Genomic DNA, 26,678 nt, shown 5'->3' on the forward strand with positions numbered 1-26,678 from the left:
CTTGCACCCCCCCTTTCTGGGAAATGTTGGATAAAAAGCCTCACTAATTTGCATAGGTGACCACAGACCCAGACCCTTGGATCTTAAGAACAATGAACAATCCTCCCAACACTTGCACCCCCCCTTTCTGGGAAATGTTGGATAAAAAGCCTCACTAATTTGCATAGGTGACCACAGACCCAAACCCTTGGATCTGAGAACAATGAAAAAGCATTCAGTTTCCTTACAAGAAGACTTTTAATAGAAATAGGAGTAAATAGAAGTAAAGAAATCCCCTCTGTAAAATCAGGATAGTAGATACCTTACAGGGTAATTAGATTCAAAACATAGAGAATCCCTCTAGGCAAAAACTTAAGTTACAAAAAAGATACACAGACAGAAATAGTTATTCTATTCAGCACAATTCTTTTCTCAGCCATTTAAAGAAATCATAATCTAACACATACCTAGCTAGATTACTTACTAAAAGTTCTAAGACTCCATTCCTGGTCTATCCCCAGCAAAGGCAGCATAAAGACAAACACACAGACCCTTTGTTTCTCTCCCTCCTCCCAGCTTTTGAAAGTATCTTGTCTCCTCATTGGTCATTTTTGTCAGGTGCCAGCGAGGTTACCTTTAGCTTCTTAACCCTTTACAGGTGAGAGGAGTTTTCCTCTGGCCAGGAGGGATTTTAAAGGGGTTTACCCTTCTCTTTATATTTATGACAACCCCCAAACCCTAATCCAGTGTGTATATGCTGTATTGAGACCTGAGTAGGGAATTCATAGGCTCCAAATGATTAGCTGACCATCTCAACCCACAATCATTTTCCCTGAGTGATTTTCCCACCTCCGTCAATTAACAGAGTAATATATGTTACAAAATTCCCCAGGTGACTGTTTATTACCTTTGAATTTCTTCACTGTGGTGGCCAGAACTGGAGAGTTTTGAGAAGATTCCCAGATTCCCCATTTCAGTTCAGAAGAAAAGGCCACTGGGTTCTGAAACTTCTCCCTCTCACATCTGAAGAAGACCCCAGTGTTACTCATGATGGAGTTTGTTCATATTTGTTTTTTTTTTTTTCTAAAATGAATTTTATTCTAGTGAATGGTTGTAGCTTCCCAGACCTTGGAGGATTAAATTCTCTATTGCCCCAGGAATAGGTCCAATACCAGCTACCAAATACCTCAGTGCCCAGCTGAGCTGCCTCACTCCCCCCCCTCCACTGACCCTCATGCCCGCCGCTTGCTCACAGCATCCCTCCTCACTTCCCCACCCCTTTGTGGGGAGAGGTGTAGTGCAGGTAGGCAGGCAGCAGCAGCAGGTGGTTGGTGGATGGGTGGGTGAGGCCTCATATCTCTTGGGGGTGCCTGGGCCAAGGAAGGGACCTCAAAAGACAAATGAGCACTTACCAAAATAGTCCTTTTGATTTTCTTTTCACGTTTCCCTAGCCTTTGTCATGAGATTTTCTTGTTCTTTGATCAAAGAAAATGATCAGTATCTATCCACAAAAACACTGAGGGCGAGTGCTGGATACGCACTCCGAGAGGCAGGGGCTGAAACAGGGAAGGAAGTTGCTGCCTGATCCCTGCAGAGATGTAAGATACACTCAGGAGGGGGAGAGGGTGGGTGGGCATGGCCTTGTGTGACGTTACATCCCATATTTTTCACAGAAATATTGACAGGTTTCAGAGTAACAGCCGTGTTAGTCTGTATTCGCAAAAAGAAAGGGAGGACTTGTGGCACCTTAGAGACTAACCAATTTATTTGAGCATGAGCTTTCGTGAGCTACAGCTCACTTCATCAGATACTGATGATACATTCACTGTATCTGATGAAGTGAGCTGTAGCTCACGAAAGCTCATGCTCAAATAAATTGGTTAGTCTCTAAGGTGCCACAAGTACTCCTTTTCTTTTCACAGAAATATTGTTATGATATGACTATGGCATAGCTAAGATATGTTTTATGCAAGATGGGTCATGTGCGGTATCATTGAACGGGTTATGATCTACTGAATGTGTTTATCCAATTTGTATACATGTATCGTTTCTGTATCTGAAGTTAGGAATATTGACTATGTAACAATTACAACTGTGTGTGTATTTGGGGGAACGCCCACCAGACAGTCGGCAATCAGCCTGGATGGGCCATTAAGAAGGACAATAGAACTTTCAAGACACTAATCTCCCGCCTTCCGGAGAAGCTTCCTGGGATGCTGCTTTGACCCTGCAAGGTCAGGTGATGAGGTCACCTGGTAAGGAGTCCCGCCTTGGACACTGCTGGTACTTTTCCACTAGAAACAAGGGATTCCCGCCTTATGTAAATTCTATTTAAGGCTGGGAAGTAAGGCAATCCAGGGTCTTCTCCACTGCCTGCCCGCCCAAGAAGGAAGACTGCTAAAAACACCTGGAGAAACAAAGGAACTAAGCAGGGGAAAGGCAAGGGCTGAGTCCGGGCTGAGACAGGCGTCTAGCCTGTAAAAGGACATAACTGGACCTCTGAGCTGTAGAAACTCTGCAACCTGTCTAAAACAACATTTGGGGTGAGAAATTACTATTTGTAACGTGTTTCTTCGGTGTACTAAGCTTAGTTTAATAAATTTATGTGGGCATAAGCTTTTGTGGGCTACAATCCACTTCATCAGATGCATGGAGTGAAAATACAATAAGCAGTATATATATTACAGCGCGTGAAAAGATGGGAGTTGCCTTACCAAGTGGGAGGTCAGTGTTAATGAGGCCAATTCAATCAAGGGGGAAGTGGCCCATTTTCAATAGTTGACAAGAAGGGGTGAATGTCAACAGAGGAAAAATTACTGATTGTAGTGACAGGTTTCAGAGTAGCAGCTGTGTTAGTCTGTATCCGCAAAAAGAGAAGGAGTACTTGTGGCACCTTAGAGACTAACCAATTTATTTGTTTGTAGTGGTAACCTAATCACCTTGAATTGGCCTCGTTAGCACTACCTACAGTAATTTTCCCTCTGTTGACATTCACCCCTCTTGTCAACTGTTGAGGACAGTCAATCCACCTGGGGAGGCATTTTTTGAGCATCTCCCCCTGACATAGCTGCCGCCACTGGTTGGGGGTGGATTAATTAGCTCTCCTGCTGGCTTAGAGCGGATACACGAGAGCAGCATTTCTCAAATGTGGCCACTGTGGCCACATGAAGCCACCGGATGCTTTTCTTGTGGCCACAGCTAGCTGGGCGGTAATTGGAGGGGGGGAGCAGCAGCCCCCTCCCCCAGCGTCACCAGCAGGCATTGGGCCCTGTCCCCTTCTGGAGACACAAACACTGGAGGAGCAGGCATCCAGTGTGCGTTCCCACCTTGCCGTGGGTGGTGGGGCTTGCGTTTCCCGCCTCAGCCCTGGTAGCAGCTGGCAGGCTCCAGCCCTGGCGCTTCGGTCTCCAGCCCTGACCCAAGACTCAAGGCCCCGCCCATTGCCCCAGCCCCCACGGCCTCCTCTGGCCCTGGATTCCAGCTGTGCAGCAGGCTCCAGATCTCTGCTGCAGACTCTGGGCCCCGGGCTCACCACCCCTCCCATCGACACTGGCCCCCGCTGCCGCCCTACCCACCTGCCACCTCCCATCCAGGGCTTAATTTGTCTCCCAGCTTGCTGAGTTTGAGTAAGTCTGCTTGCAAAGTGATATTTGTAGTTTGTGAATCACTTTTCGCTGCCTCCCAGCTCGCTAGCAAGTCTCTTGCTTTGAGACGTGATATTAACAAACGTACAAACATCACTTTTCACAGCAGCAGACTTACTCGCTAGCAAGTCTTCTAAAACTAACACAACCAAAAAAAGCAAAAGAAACAATAATTAAAAAATAAAAAGACAAGAATATGCAAAGCACCTTATTGGTGTTTCTATTCTGTGTAGGTGCAGTAAAGAATACAGAGAACTGTACATTCTTATTATTGAGTCTGAAAAAAAATGTAAATAAATTACAATGATTTGGACATGGATATGTGCATATGTCTTTGTTTTTCCTAAAGTTAATTAAGTATTTTAGGAAATATTATCAGAGTGGCCACCAGAGGGAACCCCTGCACTAGAGAGCTCACAGTGGTGCAGCTGGATCAGCAGCCATAACCTAAGAGTGCTGTCTAATCTCTTGATCTCTTTTTGGCCGAGCAAAATGAGGCCCTGCACTTAACTCGGTGGCACTGGTCTGTTTCGATGGCTGCATCGGATCAATTCCAATATTTCAGGGGATTGTCTCCGGGGCCATCAGGAGAAGACGGATGATTTTGCTGACAATTGGGAAACGAGGAGGGGGAAATAGGGGACACTCCTGAGTGGGCAGAGCACCAGTCGCTGACCCAGCGCAACAGGAGCTTCGCTGCTGACATCCAGGTGCCCGATGGGGAGCTGCAGTCAGTGCCCACAAGGGGGAGCCAGCCGGGAGATGGGCAGAGGGGATCCCTGGAACGGGGCAGACATGAAGGGGTTTAAATTGAGCCCAGGGATGGGTTCATCTGGACCTACAGGTAACCAGAGGAACCCAGGGGCAAAGCTCTGACAGCTCCATGATCTGAGCGAGGTGAGCAGAGCTGGGAGCCCAGGGCTGGTCGCCAGTGAGCCTGGTGTGGAGAGAAGAGACCAGCTCTGACCACCTGCTCCCTGTGCCAGTCTGTTACCAGAGCGGATCACACACAGAGTGTCCCCGGCTCCCGTCACCCCTAGATCCTCTGGAACAACCTGGAGTCTCCCTAGAAACCCCCCTTCTCCCCCCGCCCCGGGATCTGCTCGTCTCCTTTCTGTCCCCCCAGTGATCCTGTGGCTTCTAGGCAGGACGCCTACATAGGGCTGAGAGAAGCTGCAGGAGCCCTGGGGAAGTGGGGCCCCCAGGGGTCGGGAAGTGGGGCCCCCAGGGGGCAGGGTCTGGGGCAGGCGACTGCAGCGCGGTCAGTTGATCGCTAGGACCCAGGAGCAGCTGGGTGGCAACAGTGGCCGGGCTCCCTGCGTCCGGGCAGCGGGAAGTGACTCGCAGCCGCTGCGGGGACTCTGGCTCCCAGGCTCCCGGCGAGATCCCCGCGCCCCGGCGGCTGGTGCTGGGAGCCCGGAGCCCGGGCTGCGGCCGGGAGAGGGGACTCTCCAGCCGGGCCCTTCCCGGCCCGGCCCCTGCCCCTGCCCCGGGGGGCCCCGCTCGGAGGGAAGGTAAGAGAGACCCGCCCCCTCCGTCACCCCCGGGCTGCAGGGGGAGGGTTTGGCCCCGGGCTGCTCCCCGCGGAGCTGGCTGCGATTCCCTGCCCCGGGCCCGGGAAAGCTGCCGCAGCTCCCGGTGTGTGCGGGGCGGGGGGAGCCAGCCTGGAGCGGGCGGGGGGCTGAGACAGACACAGGGGGCTGGGAGGGTGGGAGCCAGTTTAGTGGAAGAAATTGCGACCGGTGGGCATGTGCTTCCCGTAGCAGCCATTCCTATGTCAGGGATTGTACACCCCCCACCCCCCCAGCTATTGTAACAAACCGCTACCTGCGGTAATTTGCTACCACCAGCAGCGAATTGTTACCTGGAGCCGCTGCTGACACCTTTGGTTGTCTTTATTTGCTGACTTGTCCTAGTTTGCTACATTGATCCGTCTGCCCAAGGGACCTGCGGGTTGGGTTCACTGCGGGACCCGTGGAGGGTCATTTAAACTCTTAATGTCCTTGGGGTTCGTCTTCGGTAGACTTCTGCCCGTGACCGTTCAATGGGCTCAGCGGGCCGGCCCCCGGCAGCAGTGCCCTTGTCCTCTTGCCTTGACTGAGGGCTTGGCTGCCCTGGCAGCTGTGGAGCGCTTTGGGTTAAACCCGCCTTGGGAGAGCGCAGGAGGGAACGCTCCGCAGTCTGTCCACACTGACAGCTGACAGCGCCCTGGCCTGGCCACGCTTGCGGCACTCGCAGTGGCCTTGGGAGCCGCGCCTTAGGGGCAGCTCTCCCAGCGTTCAAGTGGCTGCAACCTGCTTTTCAAATGCGGGGTGGGGTGTGACAGGGAGTGTGTTGTGTGTATGTGGGGGGAGAGGGAGTGGGTTTTGGGGGGGCTGAGAGTGTGTCAGCAGGCTGTCTTCTAAATTCAGACCCTCCTCCTCCTCCCCCCCCCCTCTCTCACTCACTCAAAGCAAACAACATTCCTCAGTAATGTTTGCTTTGTCTCAGAGCAGATAAGCAGCCAGCTGTCAAAAACTTTGAAAGGGCACATCCGCATTCCTGCAGCCGATTTCAAAACAATGAGAAGAGGGGCCACTTGACTCAAGGGGATTATAATACATTTCTGGAGGTCAGTCAGAGTGCAGTAATGCAACACCTCGTTCACACTGATGCTGGAGCATCTCGGCCAATAATCATGTCAGGAGCTCTCTCGCCGGGGACTCAGAGCGCTCTACGTGCCTTGCCAGTGTGGCCGGGGAGGAAGTTAGAGGGCACTGGGTGGCTTTAGTGCGCTCTAAGTTGCAAGTGTCGCCAAGCCCTTAGAGACTCTGTCCCTGGGAGGGTTTAAAAGTGTCTCGGGGGTTCAGTGCTGGTGGCAGGGGCCGGATCTGTGTTGTAATAAAGTGACTGAGGGTTTTCCACGCTGAGGGTTTTCCCAGCGTGGCAGAGTCCAGAGATCTGTCTGCAGGAAGGGAGCCTGGGGGGAATCGGGGTGTGAAATGGACTCAAGTCCCTTCTGAAACCTCCCCCATCGCCCCTCTCGCCCTGACAGGCTGAGGAATCACATCCATGTTTCGCTCCAGATCGTCCCATCTTCCAGGGGACAGGGAAGGAAAATGGCTGTTATTGAGCCAGCTCAGGTAGAGGATTTTCAGGGAGCTGCAGGGGGATTTGCTGTACAGGGGGAGGGGCAGGAAACACACAGGGGGAGGAGCAGGCTGTGATAAACCTTCTGGGACATGATCAACCTGGGATCTGATTTTCTGAACAGGCCCATTGGCGGGTGGGGGGAGGAGGGAACATTCCCCCATTTCTGAACCAGGAAACGACCCCCTGGGCAGGGCTGGGAAAACTGTCCAGACTCCCAGTGCTGGAGCCTGACCCCACTGGCCAGAGGCTGCTGTGAAATATACGAAGGGAAGCTGTCGGGATTCCTGTCCCCGCCCCCGGCTCAGAGCTCTGCTTCCCGTATCAGCCTGTGGCTGGGAGGCTTGTGGGAAATGAGAAGACCCTGCCCTGCTCCCCGTGCTTGCGGGACAAGGAGCTCTCACCTTCTCCCACCTCCAGAAGCCACATGGCTGCTCTGAGCAGGGTGGGGGTGGGATTCTGCTCCTCTGGGCCTCCTCCCCCTGACTAGTGGGATTGTGGCTGGGGCAGCAGGTGCTGAGTGGGGGACTCTTGTTGTTCCAGATGCCGGTGACCTTCGAGGAGGTGGCTGTGTATTTCACCCAGGGGCAGGGGGCTCTGCTGGACCCCGCTCAGAGAGCCCTCTACAGGGACGTCATGCAGGAGAACTATGAGACGATGACCTCGCTGGGTAAGGGATTCCTGTGCCCTCAGCTGTTGGAATCTGTGGGGTTTGCGTGTCTGAATCTGGTCAGGGTCTTCCCTGGTCTGTTAGGTTGGAGGAGGAGGGTCACATAGGCCACAGCTTCAGTGTGAGAGAGACGTGCATCTCCACACCCCATTCGAGGGAACAGGGGAGTCAGAAACGTAATGGACAGGCTAGTTCCTCCCCATCTCTCCAGCTGTCCAGGGGCCAGAGCAGGGTATTGTCCAGCCTGTATTATTTCTCCTTCACACCCATTCACCTTGCTCCATTTGTGGGGAGGGCTCCAGATTCTGCAGGCTTGGAAATAGGCAGGAGTTCAACACCCGAGCTGTGTGTGTGTTAACAAGTCCCCCGGAGCGCATCTACCCTGAGACCTCCTCGTGAGGGGGTAAACAGACCCCCCGACCCCCAGATCTCTGCTGCTCCCAAGGGGTCTGAGTTACCACAGTCCCATGTAGGGTCAGGTTAAACTCAGGGAATGTTCCTTGTGACAAATACTCTACCAAGACGCCATGTGCCCTGAGCTTTTCTGATTTCACCCCCTGTGCAGGAATCCCCATTCCCACACCTGACCTCATCGCCCGGCTGGAACGAGGGGAAGAGCCGTGGGTCCCGGATCTCCAGGCCGCCGAGGAAAGGGAGAGCTCGAGAGGCACCTGCACAGGTGAGGAGTCACAGAAACTGAGACAGAACCCTCTGGCGAGTGAAGGGACTCCCAAAACGTGCTGTGACCAATAGCCCTCAGTTCTGCCCCATCTCACCCAGGTCAGGGCTGCAGTCAGCAGGTGTTGTAGCACCAAGGCAAATATCAGTCACGGTTTCCCATCCATCCTGTTAGCTGTCGGGAATTTCCTCCCTGACTTTACTTCCCTGGGAGCGTTTGGGCAGGATGTGGAGGCAGAATCCAATGTCTCCATCTCCCCAGTAGTCACTGTGCTGTGTTTTCCCTCTTTGCTATTCCCCTTTCTGTCCTTTCTCCCTGGCACAAGCAGTGACTCCTGTCTGGATTCTCTCTCTCCGAGCAGGTGAGAGGACAGTGAGTGAGAACAAGGAGGAGAATCCGCATCAGGAAGGGCCGGGGAAAGTGGAACCACAGGAGAGGTTTTTGAGAAGAGCTGAAGGGAATTTTTCCCAGTTCTTGGAACAGGGTGAAGCCTGGGGAGATCGACACAGATCAGAGATGCAGCTTGGAAACTATCCCGAGAAGAAACTGGATGAATCCACTGAACTTGGCGGAGGATGTAAGGATCCCAAGGAAACCACAGTGCAACACACAAGTCACAATGAAGAGAAACCCTACAAATGCCTCAACTGTGGGAGAAGATTCCATTTTGGTGCAAACCTTATTAAACATTGGAGAACCCACACAGGAGAGAAGTCCTGTGAATGCTTGGACTGTGGGAAAAGCTTCAGTGAGATGTCACAAGTTATTCTACACCAGAGAGTGCCCACAGGAGAGATAGCCTATAAATGCCTGGAGTGCGGGAAAAGCTTTAATGAGAGGACACACCTTATGGCACATCAGACAACCCACACAGGAGAGAAGCCCTGTAAATGCCTCGAGTGTAGGAAATGTTTTATCGAAAGTTCATCCCTTACTATACATGGAAGAATCCACACAGGAGAAAGATCCTATAAATGCCTTGAGTGTGGGAAATGTTTTGTTGACAGAACAAAACTTACTATTCATCAGAGAATCCACACAGGAGAGAGACCCCATAAATGCTTAGACTGTGTGGAACGCTTCATTCAGATGTCACAACTCATTATACACCGGAGGATGCACATAGGAGAGAGACCGTATAAATGCTTGGAGTGTGGGAAAAGCTTCACTGAGAAGTCACAACTTATTCTACACCAGAGAACCCACACAGGAGAGAGATCCTATAAATGCCTTGAATGTGGAAAAAGTTTTAGTCAGAGCTCAAATCTTATTGCACATAAGCGAACCCACACAGGAGAAAGACCCTATAAATGCTCAGACTGTGGGAAAACTTTCAGTCAGCGCTCATACCTTACTAAACATGGGAGAATCCACACAGGAGAGAGCCCTTATAAATGCCTTGACTATGGGAAAAGCTTCAGTAAGACCTCAGAGCTGACCAAACATAAGAGAATACACAAGGGTGAGAGACCCTAGGAATAGCTTGGCTACAGGAAAAGATTCAATTTGGCTTCATACTTCAGTGACCCACACAACAGAGAGAGCTGGAATGTGGGGGAAGGTTCATTTGGTGCTCCCGGAGTATCAGGCATCATCAAATCTGGACAGGAAAGAAACCTCTGAGATGTTCGCAGTGTGGGACATGGTCCACATGGAACTAACACCATTTAGGACATCAGAGACTCCTCCACACATGGGGGAAATTCTCTCAAGGGCCTGACTGGGGCTGGCCATGGTGACAAACCCATTTCCTCATTCCCACACACATCAGGGGCATTTAGCTCCCAAGGACCCAGCTGTCCATCGCTGGGGTGAGGATCCAGCAGCAGTCGAGCTACAGCTGGTCAGGGACCCTTTTGGCTCTGAGGGCCACACCGGGTTGTGAAACTGTATGGAGGGCTGGACTGGGAAGGCTGTGCCTCCCCAAACAGCCTGGCTCCCGCCCCCTATCTGACCCCTCCCACTTCCTGCCCTCTGACTGCTCCCCTCAGAACCTCCAACCCATCCAACCCCCCCTGCTCCTTGTCCCCTGACCACCCCCTCCTAGGACCCCCACCCCTAACTGCCCTCTGGAACCCCACCCCCATCCAACCCCCTGTCCCCTGACTGCCCCGACTCCTATTCATACCCCCGTCCCTTGACAGGCCCCCTGGGATGCCCACACCTATCCAACCCCCCCTTCTCCCTGTCCCCTGACTGCCCCGACCCCTATCCACACCCCCACCCCTACCCAACCCCCCCTGCTCCCCATCCCCTGACTGCCCCCCCAGAACTTCTACCCCATCCAACCGCCCCCTTTCCCTGTCCCCTGACTGCCCCTCAGGAGCCCCTGGCCCTTATCCAATCCCCCTGCTCCCTGCCCCCTTACCATGCTGCTTAGAGCGGCAGGAGCTCGCACCCCCGCCACCTTGCTTCCTGGAAGGAGAGGGGGCCAGAGTGCTGGGGGCTCAGCGAGCTGAGGCTGCGGGGGAGGGGGGACAGCAGGGAAGGGGCCGGGGGCTAGCCTCCCCGACTGGGAGCTCAAGGGCCGGGCAGAACGGTCTTGTGGGTCAGATGTGGCCCACGGGCCGTAGTTTGCCCACCTCTGCTCTATCCGCAAAAACTCTGAGGGCGAGTGCTGGATATGCACTCTGAGAGTCAGAGACTGAAATGGAGAAGGAAGTTACTGCCTGATCCCTGCAGAGATGTGAGACACAGTCAGGAGGGGGAGAGGGTGGGCGACTGGCAGGGCCTTGAAAGGGCAGTGTTTGCTCTTGAGAGCCAGAGAGCTGAGTCTGAGAACTGTGAACTCACTGCACATGTCCCAGAGAGAGAGGAAATGTTCTACGAGTGCTGGACGAAGTCATTCTTGAACTCTAAAGGGCTACAAGTGATGCCCCAAGAGGACTGATGTGGAGAGGGATTGTCCTCGCCCCACTGCTGAGAGGAGGCCGGGCAAATGCCTCTCTCATGGATTGTTAGCGCTTTTCTACCAGCTTTAACTTGTTCCTCTTTCCCTGGGGCGCGTGTGTGGCTGGAGCAGCAATGTGCTGAGCTGGGACTGAAAAGCACCGTGCTGAGCTGGGCATTCGATTATTGGGCGGGAATTAGCTTTTATTTCTTGGTTTGAAAAGAATAAGTAGAATTTAGTTTCTCAAACTCCCAGTGTCCCTTGTCTTGAATAATGGGGGGGAGGGGGAATGGTCTTTAACGGACTCACTCAGACGCTGTCTGGCTGTCACCCGTTGACGCAGCTGGGGAAAAGGCTGGTATCATTCTGGGGTGTATTAACGTGAATGTTATAGATAAGTTGCGGGAGGTCGTTGTCCTGCTCTGCTCAGCACTGGGGAGGGTGCAGCTGGAGTCCTGTGTCCAGTGCTGGGCACCACACTTTAGGAAAGATGAGGACAAATGGGATTGAGTCCCAAGGAAAGCAACAAAAATGATCAACGGTTTAGAAAACCCAGCCTGTGGGGGGAGGTTAAAAAAAGTGGGTCTATTAATCTTGAGAAAGGAAGTCTGGTGATAGTCTGCCTCCATCCCCATTCCAACCCCCCGCACCCCATCTTCCTCACTGCATCCCTGTGCCCCCCCAGCCCCAGATCCCAGCCGCTTCCCAGAGCCGCTCTAGGTAAATGCAGGGGGGGGCAGAAAATAATGTTTGAGACCCCTGCTCTAAAGGAAATTTATTATTTCTTAAAACGTGAATGTTGTTGACTAGTAATTGCAGCAGAGTCAACGTATCAGACATGTCTCCCCACCTTTGTCAAGCTACATTATAAACTCTTTGTTGCAGACTCTCTCTTTTTATGTGTATGTCCCAAACTTACCACCCTGAAGCCCTGATCTTAGCTGGGGCCTCTAGGCACTAAACAACAATTGTAATAATAAATAATGGGGAAGTATATATGTCCGTGCATGCTAGATGTGTACCCACGAATACACTGTGTATCTGCATGGAGGTGTGGGAGTCAGTTTCTACAGATTTATTTATATAGGTATCTGGACAGGTGCATTTCTGTGGTTGTGCTCTATGGATTTGTATTTGGGCTTCAGGAGTGGGCCTTTAATGGACCTACTGCAGCTGTGATAATGTGTGGTCCTAATTCCACACATAAAATTACAATCACTTTCGTGAACAAAAAACAGGGAGAAGAAATGAAAAATGGGAAGAGTGGAGGGAAAGGATCATGAAAACCTTTGTGAAATTTCATTTTTTTACAAATGACCCTTTTTGACTATTTTGCTGTCAGCTCGAGCATCCTGTAACAAATAAAACCTGAAATTCGCATAACATCTGTCAAAACAGTAAATGTGCCTGTTTGGGCCTTGCAGCGAAAATGAGCAAGTCGGGGAGAGCAAGCAACAGAGGGAGGGGGAAGGTAGTGAACGGGGGGAGCGCCTCGGGAAGGGGCAGGGCAGTGGGTGGGGCAAGGGTGTTTGGTTTTATGAAATTAGCATGTTGGCAACCCTAATTGGGGGTGGATTGATTAGCTCTCACGCCGGCTTAGAGCAGGTACATGAGAGCAGCATTTCTCATATGTGGCACCCAGGGGCTTTTCTTGCAGCCACAGCCTCCTGGGCAGTGATGTGGGGGAGAAGCAGTGGCTCCTTCCCCTGGGCCGCCAGCTGGGGTTGGGCTCTGCCCCCTTCTGGAGCCACAAAGGCAGGAGGAGCAGGCAGCTGGTGTGAGTTCCCATTGTTGGGGGGTGGTGGGACTCAGGTTTCCAGCTTTAGTCCTGGGGTGGTAGGTGGTGGGCTCCAGCCATGGGGCTTCAGGCTCCAGTCCCTACCACAGGCTCAACCCCACCCCATCACCCCTGACCCCTGCTGTCTCCTCTAGTCCTGGACTCTGGCCATGTGGCAGCAGGCTCCGGACCTTGGCTGCAGGGCTTCGGCCCTCAACACCATCCCCATTGCCACTGGCCCCCACTGCCACCCTGCCCACCTGTCAGAGTAGCCACAAGCAAGACAAGGGTTGGTGGCCATGCTCTGAGGCCACCAGAAAATTTATTGTGAGAACCCCTGCCCAAGAGAGCTTACAGGGGTGCAGCTGCATCAGTAGCCATAGCCTAAGAGTGCTGTCTAATCTCTTGATCTGTTTTTGGCCTAGGAAAATGAGGCCCTGCACTTAACTCGGTGGCACTGGTCTGTTTCGATGGCTGCATCTGTTCAATTCCAACGTTTAGGGCATTTTCTAAGAGGCCATCAGGAGAAGGTGGATGATTTTGGTGAAAATCAGAAAATGAGGAGGGGGGGAAGGGAACAATCCTGAATGGGCAGAGCACCAGTCCCTGGCCCAGAGCAACAGGAGCTTCACTGCCGACATCCAGGTGCCCGATGGGGAGCTGCAGCCAGTGCTCACACAGGGGAGCCAGCCCGGACATTGGCAGAGGGGATCCCTGGAGGGGGGCAGACATGAAGGTGTTTAAATAGAGCCCAGGGCAGGTTCATCTGGACCTACAAATAACTAGCAGAATCCAGTGGCAAAACTGTGACAGCTCCATGACCTGAGCCAGGGGAGCAGAGCTGGGAGCTCCAGCCCAGGGCTGGTCGCCAGGGAGCCTGGTGTGGAGAGACGAGACCAGCTCTGACCACCTGCTCCCTGTGCCAGCCTGTTAGCAGAGCGGATCACACACAGAGTGTCCCCGGCTCCCGTCACCCCTGGATCCTCTGGAACAACCTGGAGTCTCCTTAGAAACCCCCCTTCTCCCCCCGCCCCGGGATCTGCTCGTCTCCTTTCTGTCCCCCCAGTGATCCTGTGGCTTCTAGGCAGGACACCTGCATAGGGCTGGGAGAAGCTGCCCGTGCCCAGGGCAGGTGGGGCCCCAGGGGGCAGGGTCTGGGGCAGGCGGCTGCAAGGCGGTGGGTTGATCGCTAGGACCCAGGAGCAGCTGGGTGGCAACAATGGCCGGGCTCCTTGTGTCCCGGCCGCAGGAAGTGACTCGCAGCCGCTGCGGGGACTCCGGCTCCCAGGCTCCCGGCGAGATCTCCGCGCCCCGGCGGCTGGTGCTGGGAGCCCGGAGCCCGGGCTGCAGCCGGGAGAGGGGAGCCTCCAGCCGGGCCCTGCCCGCTGCTCCCCGGGAGCCTCCTCCAGGGCAGAGCCCCCAGCCCGGCCAGGGACCCCTGCCCCGGGGTGGCCCCGCTCGGAGGGAAGGTAAGAGAGACCCGCCCCCCCCCCCGGGCTGCAGGGGGCGGGTTTGGCCCGGGCTGCTCCCCGCGGAGCCGGCTGCGATTCCCTGCCCCGGGCCCGGGAAAGCTGCCGCCAGCCCCCGGCGTGTGCGGGGCGGGGGGAGCCCGGCCGGGCGGGGCTGGGGCTGAACAGACACAGGGGGGGTGCCGCCGTCCGCTGCCCCCACCATCTGCTGCTTTGCAGCTGGTGTAGGTGCTCGTGTGAAGGATGCCGCTCACTCACCTCTCCTGCATGGGAGGCCAAGGGGTCTCTGCTGGCCGTAGGGGGAAGGGGGGCAAAGGAGTCAAATGTGGGGGAGAGAATCCGTGCAGGGGCAAACTGATGTGCAGGAGGGTCAAAGCGCTGGAGGTAGGGGAAGGAGATGGGGAAATCAGAGACCGGGGTAGGAACCAGGGTTAAGAAAAGGAGTACTTGTGGCACCTTAGAGACTAACCAATTTATTTGAGCATAAGCTTTCGTGAGCTACAGCTCACTTCATCAGATGCATACTGTGGAAAGTGTAGAAGATCTTTTTATACACACAAAGCATGAAAAAATGGTTGTTTACCACTACAAAAGGTTTTCTCTCCCCCCACCCCACTCTCCTTTTGGTAATAGTTTATCTAAAGTGATCACTCTCCTTACAATGTGTATGATAATCAAGGTGGGCCATTTCCAGCACAAATCCAGGGTTTAACAAGAACGTCTGGGGGCGGGGGGGGGGGGGGTAGGAAAAAACAAGGGGAAATAGGTTACCTTGCATAATGACTTAGCCACTCCCAGTTTCTATTCAAGCCTAAGTTAATTGTATCCAATTTGCAAATGAATTCCAATTCTGCAGTCTCTGGCTGGAGTCTGGTTTTGAAGTTTTTCTGTTGTAATATCGCAACTTTCATGTCTGTAATCGCGTGATCAGAGAGATTGAAGTGTTCTCCGACTGGTTTATGAATGTTATAATTCTTGACTCTGAAACCTGTCATTATGCAAGGGTTAAGAATGTGGCTAAGGCCCGGCCAGACAGTATCAGTGGGGAAACCCCAGGGTGTAGAGGGGTTAAAAGCGACAGCCATGGGGATGAGCAATCTGCAGTGGTTGCAGAAAAGGATGTTGAGGTATAAAGGGGCTCCCCTCCCCCTTGGGGGATGCTACATCTCAGCACCCGCTCCCAGGGCTGGGTTCTCACACAGTTGCATCCCAAGGCCTGGAGGCATGGAGCTGCTCAAGGAGACCTGATTCTGTACAATATTTCACAGCCTCCCTCCCCTCCCAAAGTTTTAGTGTTTAAAATAATCCCTGATCAGTTGATAGCTCTGCATAATGCCTCATAGGTGCAGCAAGGTGCCTGGTCTGCCTAGGGATCCATGAATGGGAACCCTTCTGCTGGCGTCTAAATGGGCTCAGATGTAGGAGACCCAGGTTCAATGCCCCCCTCAAGCAGAGGAGGAAAGCAGGTTTGAACAGGGGTCTCCCACATCCCAGATGAGTGCTAAAAGTGGGACAGCAACACAGGGGGAGGTGGAAGGGGGCTGAAGAGGGGCAGGGAGTGTAAGTAAGGGGGGATTGACAGGGGAACAGAGACGTGTGAGGCTGGGGGCAGTAGGAGGATGCAGGGGGCAGGAGGGGATGGTGGCAGGGGGTAGTGGTTGCACTGAAGGGAGGATGGGGTGATGCAGGGGAATGGGGGGGATTATGGGCCTGAAGGGAACAAGGCTGGAATAGAGGGAAGATGTGAGGGGGGGTCACTGCGAGGGAAAGGGGGATGTGGGGAGGGGAGGCTGTGAGGAGACTGGCTGGGGAAGGGAGAGCCAGGGGGCAGGGATAAGGCGGAAGGGTGGGGAGCGATACAAGGCAGCTTCCCCGCCCGATGGGGTAAGGGAGGTTGAGGGGGCTGCCCTGCCCAGCGGCCAGTGGGGATTTGTTCCCCTACAAATTGTCAAACCAGCAGTGGGGGGTGGGCAGGGTGACCATCCGTCCTGAATTGGGCAGGACAGTCTTGTAATCCAGAGTTCAAGTCCCAGTCCTGGGCTGAAGGACTCCGGGACACCCTTTGTCCTGGATTCCCTGCGGCATGGCTCGGTGCCTGCCCGAGGTCCAGGGGCAGCGCCAGCCTGTTCCCCGGGGTGGGGCTGAGGTGGATCTTAGCCCCCCTTCATGATGAGGCCCCGCCCCCTGCTTCTCCTCTTTTCCCCAAGGCTCTGCCACCTGGCCAGGCCAGAAGCTAGATCCAGGCCATAATAAGAGCCGCCCAGGCTGCATTAGGGAGCCCCAGACCCTCCACCTGCCCTGGGTGGCGCACCCTGAGGCGGTGGGCACACATGCCATGGCTGCTCTTGAATACCCCAGCCCCCTGCCCAGGGAAGGTGGAGGGTCCGGGGCTCCCTGGGCAGCTCTTATCACAACCTAGCTTCTGGCCTGGGCAGGGCCTCAGGAGAAGGAGCAGCAGGTGAGGCCTCAAGGGATAGGAGGGGCGGGGCCATGGAGGGGGCGGGGCTCCTACATGTGTCCCGCTTTTGCCCTTTGAAAGGTGGTCAGCCTAGGGATACAGGTAGGGGGTGGGCAGGAGACTTTCCCCGAAGGGCTGAGAATTTACCAGGCAAATGTCCACTGAGAACTCCTCTCTCGCTCTGCACACAGCCTGCTCCCCATTTCATATTTGTGTTTAAAGAAGGTCTCCTTATTGGGGGGGGGTCTGACTCCTGGGTTGACAGCACTGAACAGGGGCTGGTCTGATTTCTGTGCAGGATTTGGTGTCCAACCAGAGTCGCTGCAAGCTGCAAGCAGTGGAATTGGGGTTTGGTTTGGGTTCAGTGGCAGTCGGTGTGTTCGGTTCTAGTTCAAGACACCCCAAAATGGTTCTGTTACCAGTTAGTGCCCTAGAAGGGGGAAAGGGGGTTGGGAGTGAACCCTATGGCTTGCTTCAGTGGGGAACTGAATTTGGGGCCTGGGGCCTGCCTCAGGTGGGGAAATTGGAGGGAGGAGCTGCCCTAAGGGGTGGGGATGGGTGAGAGGAGGCCTGTCCAAGGGGAAGAAGAAATGAGCAGCCTTTTCCCTTGCGCTTGAAGAGTTAATGTTAACTCCTGGGACAGGGAGCCCCCACTTCTCTCCCCCCTCCCTCCCTGCTCTTCTCCTTCTCTTTTTCTGCTGGGACAGGCTGTTCTGGTAGCAACCACATGCCTGGGTTGTCTTGTTTTATGATGAGTGAGATCAGAGTAGGTTTTATTTTATTTTGTCAAATCATAGAATCATAGAATATCAGGGTTGGAAGGGACCTCAGGAGGTCATCTAGTCCAACCCCCTGCTCAAAGCAGGACCAATCCCCAATTTTTGCCCCAGATCCCTTAATGGCCCCCTCAAGGATTGAACTCACAACCCTGGGTTTAGCAGGCCAACGCTCAAACCACTGAGCTATATCAAGCTGAAAAATTGCTGAAACTTTATTTTAACTGGAAGCCATTTTTCCCTGAGTTCGATTCAGGCTCATTGAGGAAGAGGGGAAAATGATGGTTTGAGTCTGGTTCCAGTTCAGTTAAGCATATCTGTTCAAGCTGGTTCTCTGGTTCTGTTTTGGTGTGAGTCCAGGTGGGCAAATGAAATCTGCAGCTGCTGAACTGTCCTCATAAGGGGGGCTGCGGGGCTGGCTATTGCTATGGAAGAGGAGGTTGGTGTCTGTCTCTGTGTGCTCATGATTAAGGCTGCGAGTTTGTCATGGACCTCACGGATTCCGTGACTTTCCATGACTTCTGCAGTGGCCGGTGCAGCTGGCTCCAGGGATGCCCAGCAGCTCAGGTCCCTGGGCCAGTCTCACCAGCCACTGCTGGGGCAGTCGTCCAGGGCCAGCACCCCTGCCCCCAACAACAGCAGGAGGAGTTTATGTGTGGGAGGGGGCTCAAGGCTAGGGGTTGGGGTATGGGAGAGGGCTTTGGGAGACGCTTACCTACTGGAGGCTCCCCGGAAGTGGCAACCGGTCCCTCCCAGGATATCAGCTGTGAGACCCTGTTGGGGAGTGACTGTGTCTCTTTGGGACAGGATCCAGGCCCTGCTCCTGTAACTGCCAAGGGTTTGAATTTGAATCCAGGGAGCCAATCGGCGGAGAGGGAAATGGTCAGTGAAAATGCAGATGACCTGGCTGGCAGCGGGGAGGAGCTGCTAGGCTCAGGCTACCTGCCTGTAACCAGACCCCTGGGGCTGGGTGGGACAGAGAGATGCTTCCTGCCCCCTTGCACACCAGAGAGGGGGCTCACACTGGCTCTGATGCAGTGAGGAAAGCAGCGAGCTCCTTGCCTACCCGCACTGGGACAGCAAGGGCAGTGCTGAGCACAGTGGGAGCTGAGACCCCAGCTGAGTGGGGGGAGACACAGGCAGGGCAGGTTATCTGTTGGGAGTGGCAAGGTGCTTGGTAAGGAAAGTTTGGATGAGCCTAGGCAGCCTTGTGAGCTGATGGCTTTGTCTAGTCAGCAGTTTGGGAAGGCGAGCATAGTGAAAGATGAGTGTCCCTGGACCTTACCTGTTACCTGGGTGGAGAAGTGTGACAGTGAAGGAAACGTGCCTGTGTCTGTCAGGGGTATTGACTTGCCTATGGAGGGAGCTACCCCGATCGCCAGGCAGTTGTCTGTGACCAGCCTTGTGTGCTGGGACAAGGGGAATGAGATCCCAAGCTGTGTGTCTGGTAAAGGAGAAAGTGTGTCCGGCTCTTCTTTGTCTGTGGAGCAGACAGAAGGGGCCTTTCAGCCTGTGATGGTTGAGAATAGTGCAGTTGTCTCAGAGTTGGTTCTGGATTCAACTAAAGCCCAGGAAGGGAATGGTCCTAAGTTTATGTCTGCTAGGGAGAATGGCCCTGTAACTAGGTCGCAGCCAGTTAGTGTCTGTGCAAAATCCCAGAGCCCAGACTATTCTGGTGCTTGTATTTTGCCTGTTGCTAGTGTGTTGTTGGGAAAGGGTGTAGCAACTCTGTCTAATCAGAGTGAGATCCTAGCCAGGGCACAAGGAAAGCCGAAAGGTGATTTGATCGTGTTACCTACTGAGGGTGTGGAAACCTGTAGCAAGAAGGAAAAGATTCCTGAACTTGTGTGTGGCAAAGGGAAGGAGAATGCTTCCAACCTTTTATCTAGGAAATCTGTAAGTTTGCCTGAAGGGGGATTGTGTAGGAATCCGCCTGATGCGCCAGAGGTAATTCTGGATGTAAGTGAGACCCAGAAAGAGTCTGTTGTTGCTTAGGAAAGAGTTCCTCGAGAGCAAGCCCTAGGTGAAGAGGGTAAGAGCAGAATTTCTGTGAGAGGTGAATTGTTGCATAGAAAAGCCCTACGGAAAGGAATCCTCATGGTAGTCTTTGCAAGCAGTTTACTGCAGCTGAAGGGTGTGAAAGTGATTTAATCAAGAAAATTTCAGTTCCTAACAGCCAGAAATTTTCTGTTGTGAATGGATCCACTGACTGTCCTGTTGAAAGATCCAGTGTGGATTGCTTTGAGAAGGTCTCAGGTGAAGTGAAAGCTGTTAAGAAAGTTAAACAGTCCTATATCCCAGTGGCTGTGTTTGGCCAGCTTGTTGGGGAGACAAGGTTGTTGAGAAAGGAATGTCTCCATGCTAGTTCTGTCAGTGAACAGTATGTGGCCCAGGTCAAGATGGGGGCTCTTAACCAAGAGAGCCCGAATGGCAGTCCTCCAGACTGGAGCGCTGGGAGAAGACCCGATCCCAGTTTGACCCCCGGGGGTTTTGGGGTGGCAAAAGGGCATGGGCCGCATAAACCTTCCCACATGCGGCATACAAGTGCTATCGACCACCCCCAACCTAAGGGAGGGCATGAAACTGGAAGGGCGTAAAACTGGAAGGGCCTGGTGTAATTCCCACCAAGGAATGGGAGAGATGCTAGGGCATCCATGGGAACGTTGGTGGCTTCGAACTTCCCCAGGTCACCGGCTAAAGTGACCCCACTCAGTTCGATCTCGAAGGGGGGAGAGATGTGACGAAGTGGGACTGTTCTTAATGTTTCCTCTGAATAGTGTGGGGGTGCCTCAGTTTCCCCTATGCAGTTCTTAAGTATCTAGGTGGTGGGATAAGGGTGTATGATCAGTGCAGAGCCCTAGAGGGCAGGTGTGTGCAGGGGTCTGGACACAGAGAGTGTCCAACACCCTGTTTCCTGGCAACTGATGGCCTGGGCCCTTCCCCCCTGCTAGGTGAGAGCTAAAGGGTTGGAGAACAAAGGAATCTGGTGACCTCCTGGCTCGGGAAAGGGACAAAACCCAGAGGAGGAGAGGCTGGAGAGAGTTTCAGTTTGGGGCTGGCTGGAGACATGGAGTGAAGGGCAGACGTGGTTGTCTGGCTCACTGCCCCCCAAAATGGACCCGGCTGAGGGGTCCTGTTCTCTGCACCTACAAGCTCTGTGTTAGACCATGTTCCTGTCGTCTAATAAACCTTCTGTTTTACTGGCTGGTTGAGAGTCGCGTCTGACTGCGGAGTTGGGGTGCAGGACCCTCTGTCTTCCCCAGGAGCCCGCCTGGGCGGACTCGCTGTGAGAAGCGCATGGAGGGGCAGAGGATGCTGAATGCTCCGAGGTCAGACCCAGGAAGGTGGAAGCTGTGTGAGCTGCGTGTCCTGCAGACAGTCTGCTCCCAGAGAGGAGACTTCCCCAGAGTCCTGACTGGCTTCGTAGGGAGCAGTTCCAGAGCATCTCCCGGGGACTCCGTGACAGAGGGGGCTCAAGGCTAGGGGTTGGGGCATGGGAGAGGGCTTTGGGTAACGCTTACCTACTGGGGGCTCCCCGGAAGTGGCAACAGGTCCCTCCCTTGGCTTCTAGCTCCACATGCTGCCTCCACCCGCAGGCACCGCCTCCGCATATTCCATAGGCTGCAGTTCACAGCCAGTGGGACCTACAGGGCTGGCAGTTCATGGAGCTAGGAGCTTAGGGAGGGACATGTCCTGGGGCACAGGAACACTTTGAATAGTGGGGGTAGTGAAAGCCAGTCCCCTTACCCGTGTCTGTCCCCCCCCAGCTGGCAGCCAGGGCACAGGGGGGCCAGGGTGAAGGGCTGGGACCTGGAGAGCACAATGGGCTGGGACCCAGCGGGTGAGGTGGGCCAGCTCCCAGGCGCGGGAGGCTGGCAGCGGAGTCCCGGTTAAAACCTGCATCACCTGCACCCCTAATTTCTGCACTTATGGACATGTTGTGAGAAGCCAGGTAGGGAGCCTGCCAGCCCCTGCCCTCCCCCGTACCAGCGGGGGTCAGAGGCTGCAGAACACTGTCCCCCCAGCACCCGCGGTGCCCTCTGGGCCACCCCCCCCAGCACCCGCAGCCCCCCCAGAAGCACCTGCGGCACTCCCAAGAGTTAGTCAGGGATATAGTACAAGTCATGGACAGGTCACAGGCCATGAAGTTTACAGCCTGTGACCTGTCCCTGAGTTTTACTAAAAATACCCGTGACTCTAAGGGAGCCTTACCCATTATATTAGCGCCCGGGAGTTAATTGAGCTTCCTGGATCAGCTGATGCTGCCTCCTGCATTGTGATCTGGAGCTCAGACTGAGCAGCTGCTGCTCCCACAGTGGGGTCTGTGCCAGGGAGAGACCTTCATTAATCCCCCTCTGTGTCCAGCCCAGGGGGGACTTTCTCTGTGCCTGGAACCAGCCCCTGAGCCCGAGCCTGCAGGGGATGGGGAGAGACCCAGGGGACAGGGCTGGGGCCAGGCAGGAAAGTGACTCTGCACAAAGGGCCCCTTTCAGTGAGTTTGCTGGTGAGTTTGTACCGAATGGGGAGGGGGCTCCCTGTGTATCTGCGGGTCCCAGAGCTGCTGCTCTCAGTGACACAGACAGGCTCACACTGGAGAGCGAGCGCCCCTGGGAATGGGACAGTCCCCAGTTCTCCCAGGCAGAGGCGGGAGGGACGGAGACCGGAAGGGGAATGGTGAGACCGAAAGCGGCAGCAGGAGCCAGAAGTGGGGAGGGAGGATCCCAGCTCCCAGGCCTGCCTGGATCCATTCTCTGCATCACCCCTGGGCAGCCTGACTCTCCTGGGAACAAGGGGAGGAGCTGACAGAGGAAAAGCCAGGTTCTGCCACCAGTCAAGTCACTGTGCTGCTGGGGGGACACACTGCCCTCGGGGCCAATGTCAGGGGGGATCGCCCAAAGTGGCTCCTTTGATTCTGCTCTTTTCTAGCATTTGTCTCAGAGACTCTGCCCTGGGAGGGTTTAAAAGTGTCTCAGGGGTTCAGTGCTGGTGGGAGGGGCTGGATCTGTGTTGTAATAAAGTGACTGAGGGTTTTCCCAGCGTGGCAGAGCCCAGAGTGTCTGTCTGCAGGGAGGGAGCCTGGGGGGAATCGGGGTGTGAAATGGACTCAAGCCCCTTCTGAAACCTCCTCCCGTCGCCCCTCTCACCCTGACAGGCTGAGGAATCACGTCCACGTTTCACTCCAGATCCTCCCGTCTTCCAGGGGCCAGGGACAGGAAATGGCTGTGATGGAGCCAGCTCAGGTAGGTGATTTTCAGGGAGCTGCAGGGGGGAGTTGCTGTAGAGGGGGAGGGGCAGGAAACACACAAGGGGAGGTGGGGAGGGGCCAGTGTGTGATAAACCTGCTGGGGCACGTTCACCTTGGAGCCTGATTTTCTGAACAGGCCCATTGGCGGGAAGGGGGAAACATTCCCCCATTTCTGAACCAGAAAACACCCCCCTGGGCAGGGCTGGGAAAACCTACCAGATTCCCAGTGCTGGAGCCTGACCCCACTGGCCAGGGGCTGCTGTGAAGTACGAAGGGAAGCTGTCGGGATTCCTGTCCCTGTCCCCGGCTCAGAGCTCTGCTTTCCGTATCTGCCTGTGGCTGGCAGGCGAGTGGGAAATGAGAAGACCCTGCCCTGCTCCATGTGCTGGGGGGGCGGGGGGGGGACAAGGAGCTCTCACCTTCTCCCCACCCCCTGAAGCCTCCTGGCTGCTTGGTGGGGGGGGATTCTGCTCCTCCGGCCCTCCCAGAGCTTCCATTTTATTGACCTTTCTCCCATGAACAGTGAGATTGTGGCTGGGGCTGCAGGTGCTGAGTGGGGGACTCTTGTTGTTTCAGATGCCGGTGACCTTCGAGGAGGTGGCTGTGTATTTCACCCAGGGGCAGGGGGCTCTGCTGGACCCCGCTCAGAGAGCCCTCTACTGGGACGTCATGCAGGAGAACTACGAGATGGTGACCTCACTGGGTAAGCGACACCCGTCCCTTTGGTTATTGGAAGCCATGGGGTCTGCGTTTCTGAATCTGTTTTTTCCACGGTCACATAGTCCCCAGCTCCAGTGTGGGAGAGAGACTTTCATCTCCATACCCCCTCCTATGGGATTGGGGAGTCATAAACCCAGTGCACATGCTGATTCATCCCCGTCCCTCCAACTTTCAAGGGGGCAGAAGCATTGTATTATCCTGTCTGGTTTAACTCTCACTCTCACACAGAATCCCAGTTCCCCTCCCTTCCTGGGACTAGCTCCAGCCATGGGGAGGGCTCTGGAGATTTCACCATATGCAGGGTTTAACTCCTGAGCTGAGTCTGCCTCAGCAAGTCCCCCCAAGTGCACAGATTCTGGAAAGCCCTTGGGATGGCTTGACAACCATCACCTCCAAACTGCTCCCCCCAGATATTTGCCTCTCCCAAGGGGGCTCAGGGACCACGTCCCCCCAGCACAGCATGGAGTCTGGTTAAACTCAGGAATGTTCTTTGTGACAAATATTCCTCCAATATCTGATGCGCCCTGACCTTGCCTGATTTCACCCCCTGCGCAGGATTCCCCATTCCCAAACCTGAGCTGATCACCCGGCTGGAACGAGGGGAAGAGCTGTGGGTCCCGGATCTCCAGGTCGCCAAGGAAAGGGAGAGCCCGAGAGGCACCCGCACAGGTGAGGAGTTGGTGAGACTGACACGAAAACCATCTGAAGGAAAAAGCTGAGACTCCCAAAAATGTACTGTGAGGTCTTCCTCATCTCCCACAGGTCAGGCTGTAGTCAGATTTCACTTACCGTCTCCCACCCACCCTATTAGCTGTCAGGAGTTTCCTTCCTGATTTTACTTCCCAGTGAGTGTTTGGATGGGGATGTGGAGAAAGAATCCAATTTCTCAGTCTCCCTACCTTTAGTCTGTTGAGTTTTCCCTCTTTGCTATTCCCCTTTCTCCCCTGCACAGGCATTGACTCCTGTCTGGATTCTTTCTCCCAGCAGACGGTGAGAGAGTGAGTGTGAATGAGGAGGACAACCAACAGCAGGAAGTTCCTGGGGAAGTGGAACCATGGGGGATCTTTCTGAGAAGAGCTGAAGGGAATTTTTCCCAGTGCTTGGAACAGGGAGAAGCCTGGGGAAATCGGGGCACGTCAGAAAAACAGCTGGGAAAAGTGACAAAAGTGGATGAATCCATTCATTGTGGGGCAGGATGCAAGGATCCTGAGGAAACCACAGTCCAGCAGACAAGTCACAAGGAAGAGAAACCCTGTAAATGTCCCAATATTGAGAATAGATCTCATATGAGTACAAACCTTATTTCTCATTGGAGAAACCATGACGGAGAGAGACCCTATATATGTCTTGATTGTGGGAAATGTTTCAATCAGAAGTCAACGCTTGTTAGGCATCAGACAGTCCACACAGGAGAAAAACTCCATAAATGCTCGGACTGTGGGAAAAGCTTCAATAGATGCTCATACCTCGCAATACATCAGAGAATCCACACGGGATTCAGACCCTATAAATGCCTTGAATGTGGGAAGTGTTTCAGTTGGAAGTCAAGCCTTATTACACATCAGAGAACCCATACAGGAGAGAAGCCCCATAAATGCTTGGACTGTGGGAAAAGTTTCATGCACAGATCTGACCTTATTAGACATCAGAAAACCCACACAAGAGAGAAACCCCATAAGTGCTTGGACTGTGGGAAAACGTTCACACAGAGATCAACCCTTGTTGCACATCAGAGAATCCACACAGGAGAAAAACCCTTTAAATGTTTGGACTGTGGGAAATGCTTCAGCCAGAGTTCATATCTTACTTCACATCAGCAAATCCACACAGGAGAGAGAACCTATAAATGCCTCGACTGTGGGAAATGTTTCAATTGGCAGTCATCATTTATTACACATCAGAAGATCCATAGAGGAGAGAAACCCCATAAATGTTTGGACTGTGGGAAAAGCTTCAGTAGCAGCTCAGACCTCGCTAAGCATCACAGAACCCACACGGGAGAGAGACCCTACAAATGCTTGAACTGTGGGAAAAGTTTCAATAACAACTCAAACCTTCGTAAACATGGGAAAATCCACACTGGTGAGAGACCTTATAAATGCTTCGATTGTGGGAAATGTTTCATTTGGAAGTCAAACCTTACCAGACATCAGGGAGCTCACACAAGAGACAGATCCCATACCTGCTTGGAATGTGGGAAAAGTTTCATCCAGAGATTGGACCTTACGCAACATCAGACAATGCACAAGAGACAGGAAACATAAATGCTTGGATTGTGGAAAAAGTTATATTAAGAGAGCAGACCATATTACACATCAGAGAACCCACACAGGAGAAAATCCCCATACATGCTTGGACTACCTAGGGCCACTCACCCGTGTGGCTTCTCCGATGTTCAGTAAGGTTTGAGCTCTACCTGAAGCTTTTTCAGTAAGAGCTCAAACCTTTACTGAGCATTGGAGAAGCCACATGGGTGAGCGGCCCTAAAAATAGCTTGACGGCAGGAAAAGATTCAATTTGACTTCACGCTTCAGTGACCCACACAACAGAGAGACCTGGAATGTGGGGGAAGGTTCATTTGGTGCTCCCGGAGTATCAGGCATCCGCAAATCCGCACAGGGAAGAAACCTCTGAGATGTTCTCAGTGTGGAAAATGCTCCAAGTGGAGCTAACACCATTTAGGACATCACTCCTCCACACAGCAGGGAAATTCTCTGAATGCCCTGACTGGGGCCATCCATGGTCACAAACCCATTTCCTCATTTTCCGTACACATCAGGGGCATTCGGCTCCCAAGGATGCATCTGCCCTCTGCTGGGGTGAGGATCCAGCAGCAGCCAAGCTTCAGCTGCTCAGTGACCCTCTGGCTCTGCCTGGTCCAAGCAGACCCCAGGAGAGGAAGAGAAGCCCTCATCAGCCCCTTCTCCCTGCTGCAGGCCTGGCTGCTGAGCTGATGGGCTACAGGTTGGAGAAGGGAGAGAGAAAAACTCCTCCAGCTGCTCCCTCTGCCTGGCAGAAGTTCCCCCCCATCTCTCTTCCCCTCCCAGTCGGGATCCCCCTGCCATGGAGATGAGAAGAAGGATACTTGGGCCAGGCCCCACCTTCACTCTAGAACCCTGTCCCCACCCCACATTTTCCACCAGCCCCTGGGCTGGGCTCCCCCACTGACCTGGAACTGTTCTCTGCAGGGGGAGTGTCCCTGAGGGCTCGTAACTCCTCCCCTCCCCAAATGCCCCAGGGTG

At 54.0% G+C, this 26,678-nt stretch overlaps 3 protein-coding genes across 3 annotated transcripts in view; 2 read left to right on the forward strand and 1 right to left on the reverse strand.

Annotated features, from left to right (window-relative positions):
• LOC144274878 (zinc finger protein RFP-like) overlaps window positions 1–7,181 on the reverse strand; it is a 30,622-nt gene extending 23,441 nt beyond the window's left edge. The window contains exon 1 of the mRNA XM_077833972.1: window positions 7,157–7,181. Coding sequence (XP_077690098.1) covers window positions 7,157–7,181 — 25 coding nt within the window. The remainder of the gene's footprint in view (window positions 1–7,156) is intronic.
• A 228-nt stretch (window positions 7,182–7,409) lies between these two features.
• On the forward strand, window positions 7,410–9,705 carry LOC144274880 (uncharacterized). Its single transcript, XM_077833973.1, has 3 exons — window positions 7,410–7,422; window positions 7,988–8,101; window positions 8,463–9,705. The coding sequence occupies exons 1-3, from the start codon at window positions 7,410–7,412 to the stop codon at window positions 9,575–9,577; spliced, it is 1,242 nt and encodes a 413-aa protein (XP_077690099.1). The 3' UTR covers window positions 9,578–9,705.
• Window positions 9,706–14,057: 4,352 nt separating this feature from the next.
• LOC144275258 (uncharacterized) lies at window positions 14,058–25,835 on the forward strand. The gene is made up of 5 exons (XM_077834447.1): window positions 14,058–14,237; window positions 22,624–22,711; window positions 23,293–23,419; window positions 23,992–24,105; window positions 24,421–25,835. The coding sequence occupies exons 2-5, from the start codon at window positions 22,688–22,690 to the stop codon at window positions 25,698–25,700; spliced, it is 1,545 nt and encodes a 514-aa protein (XP_077690573.1). The 5' UTR covers window positions 14,058–14,237; window positions 22,624–22,687; the 3' UTR covers window positions 25,701–25,835.
• Window positions 25,836–26,678: the final 843 nt, after the last annotated feature.

Source organism: Eretmochelys imbricata, chromosome 14, assembly GCF_965152235.1.
Source record: "Eretmochelys imbricata isolate rEreImb1 chromosome 14, rEreImb1.hap1, whole genome shotgun sequence".
In the NCBI taxonomy this organism is placed as follows: domain Eukaryota; kingdom Metazoa; phylum Chordata; order Testudines; family Cheloniidae; genus Eretmochelys; species Eretmochelys imbricata.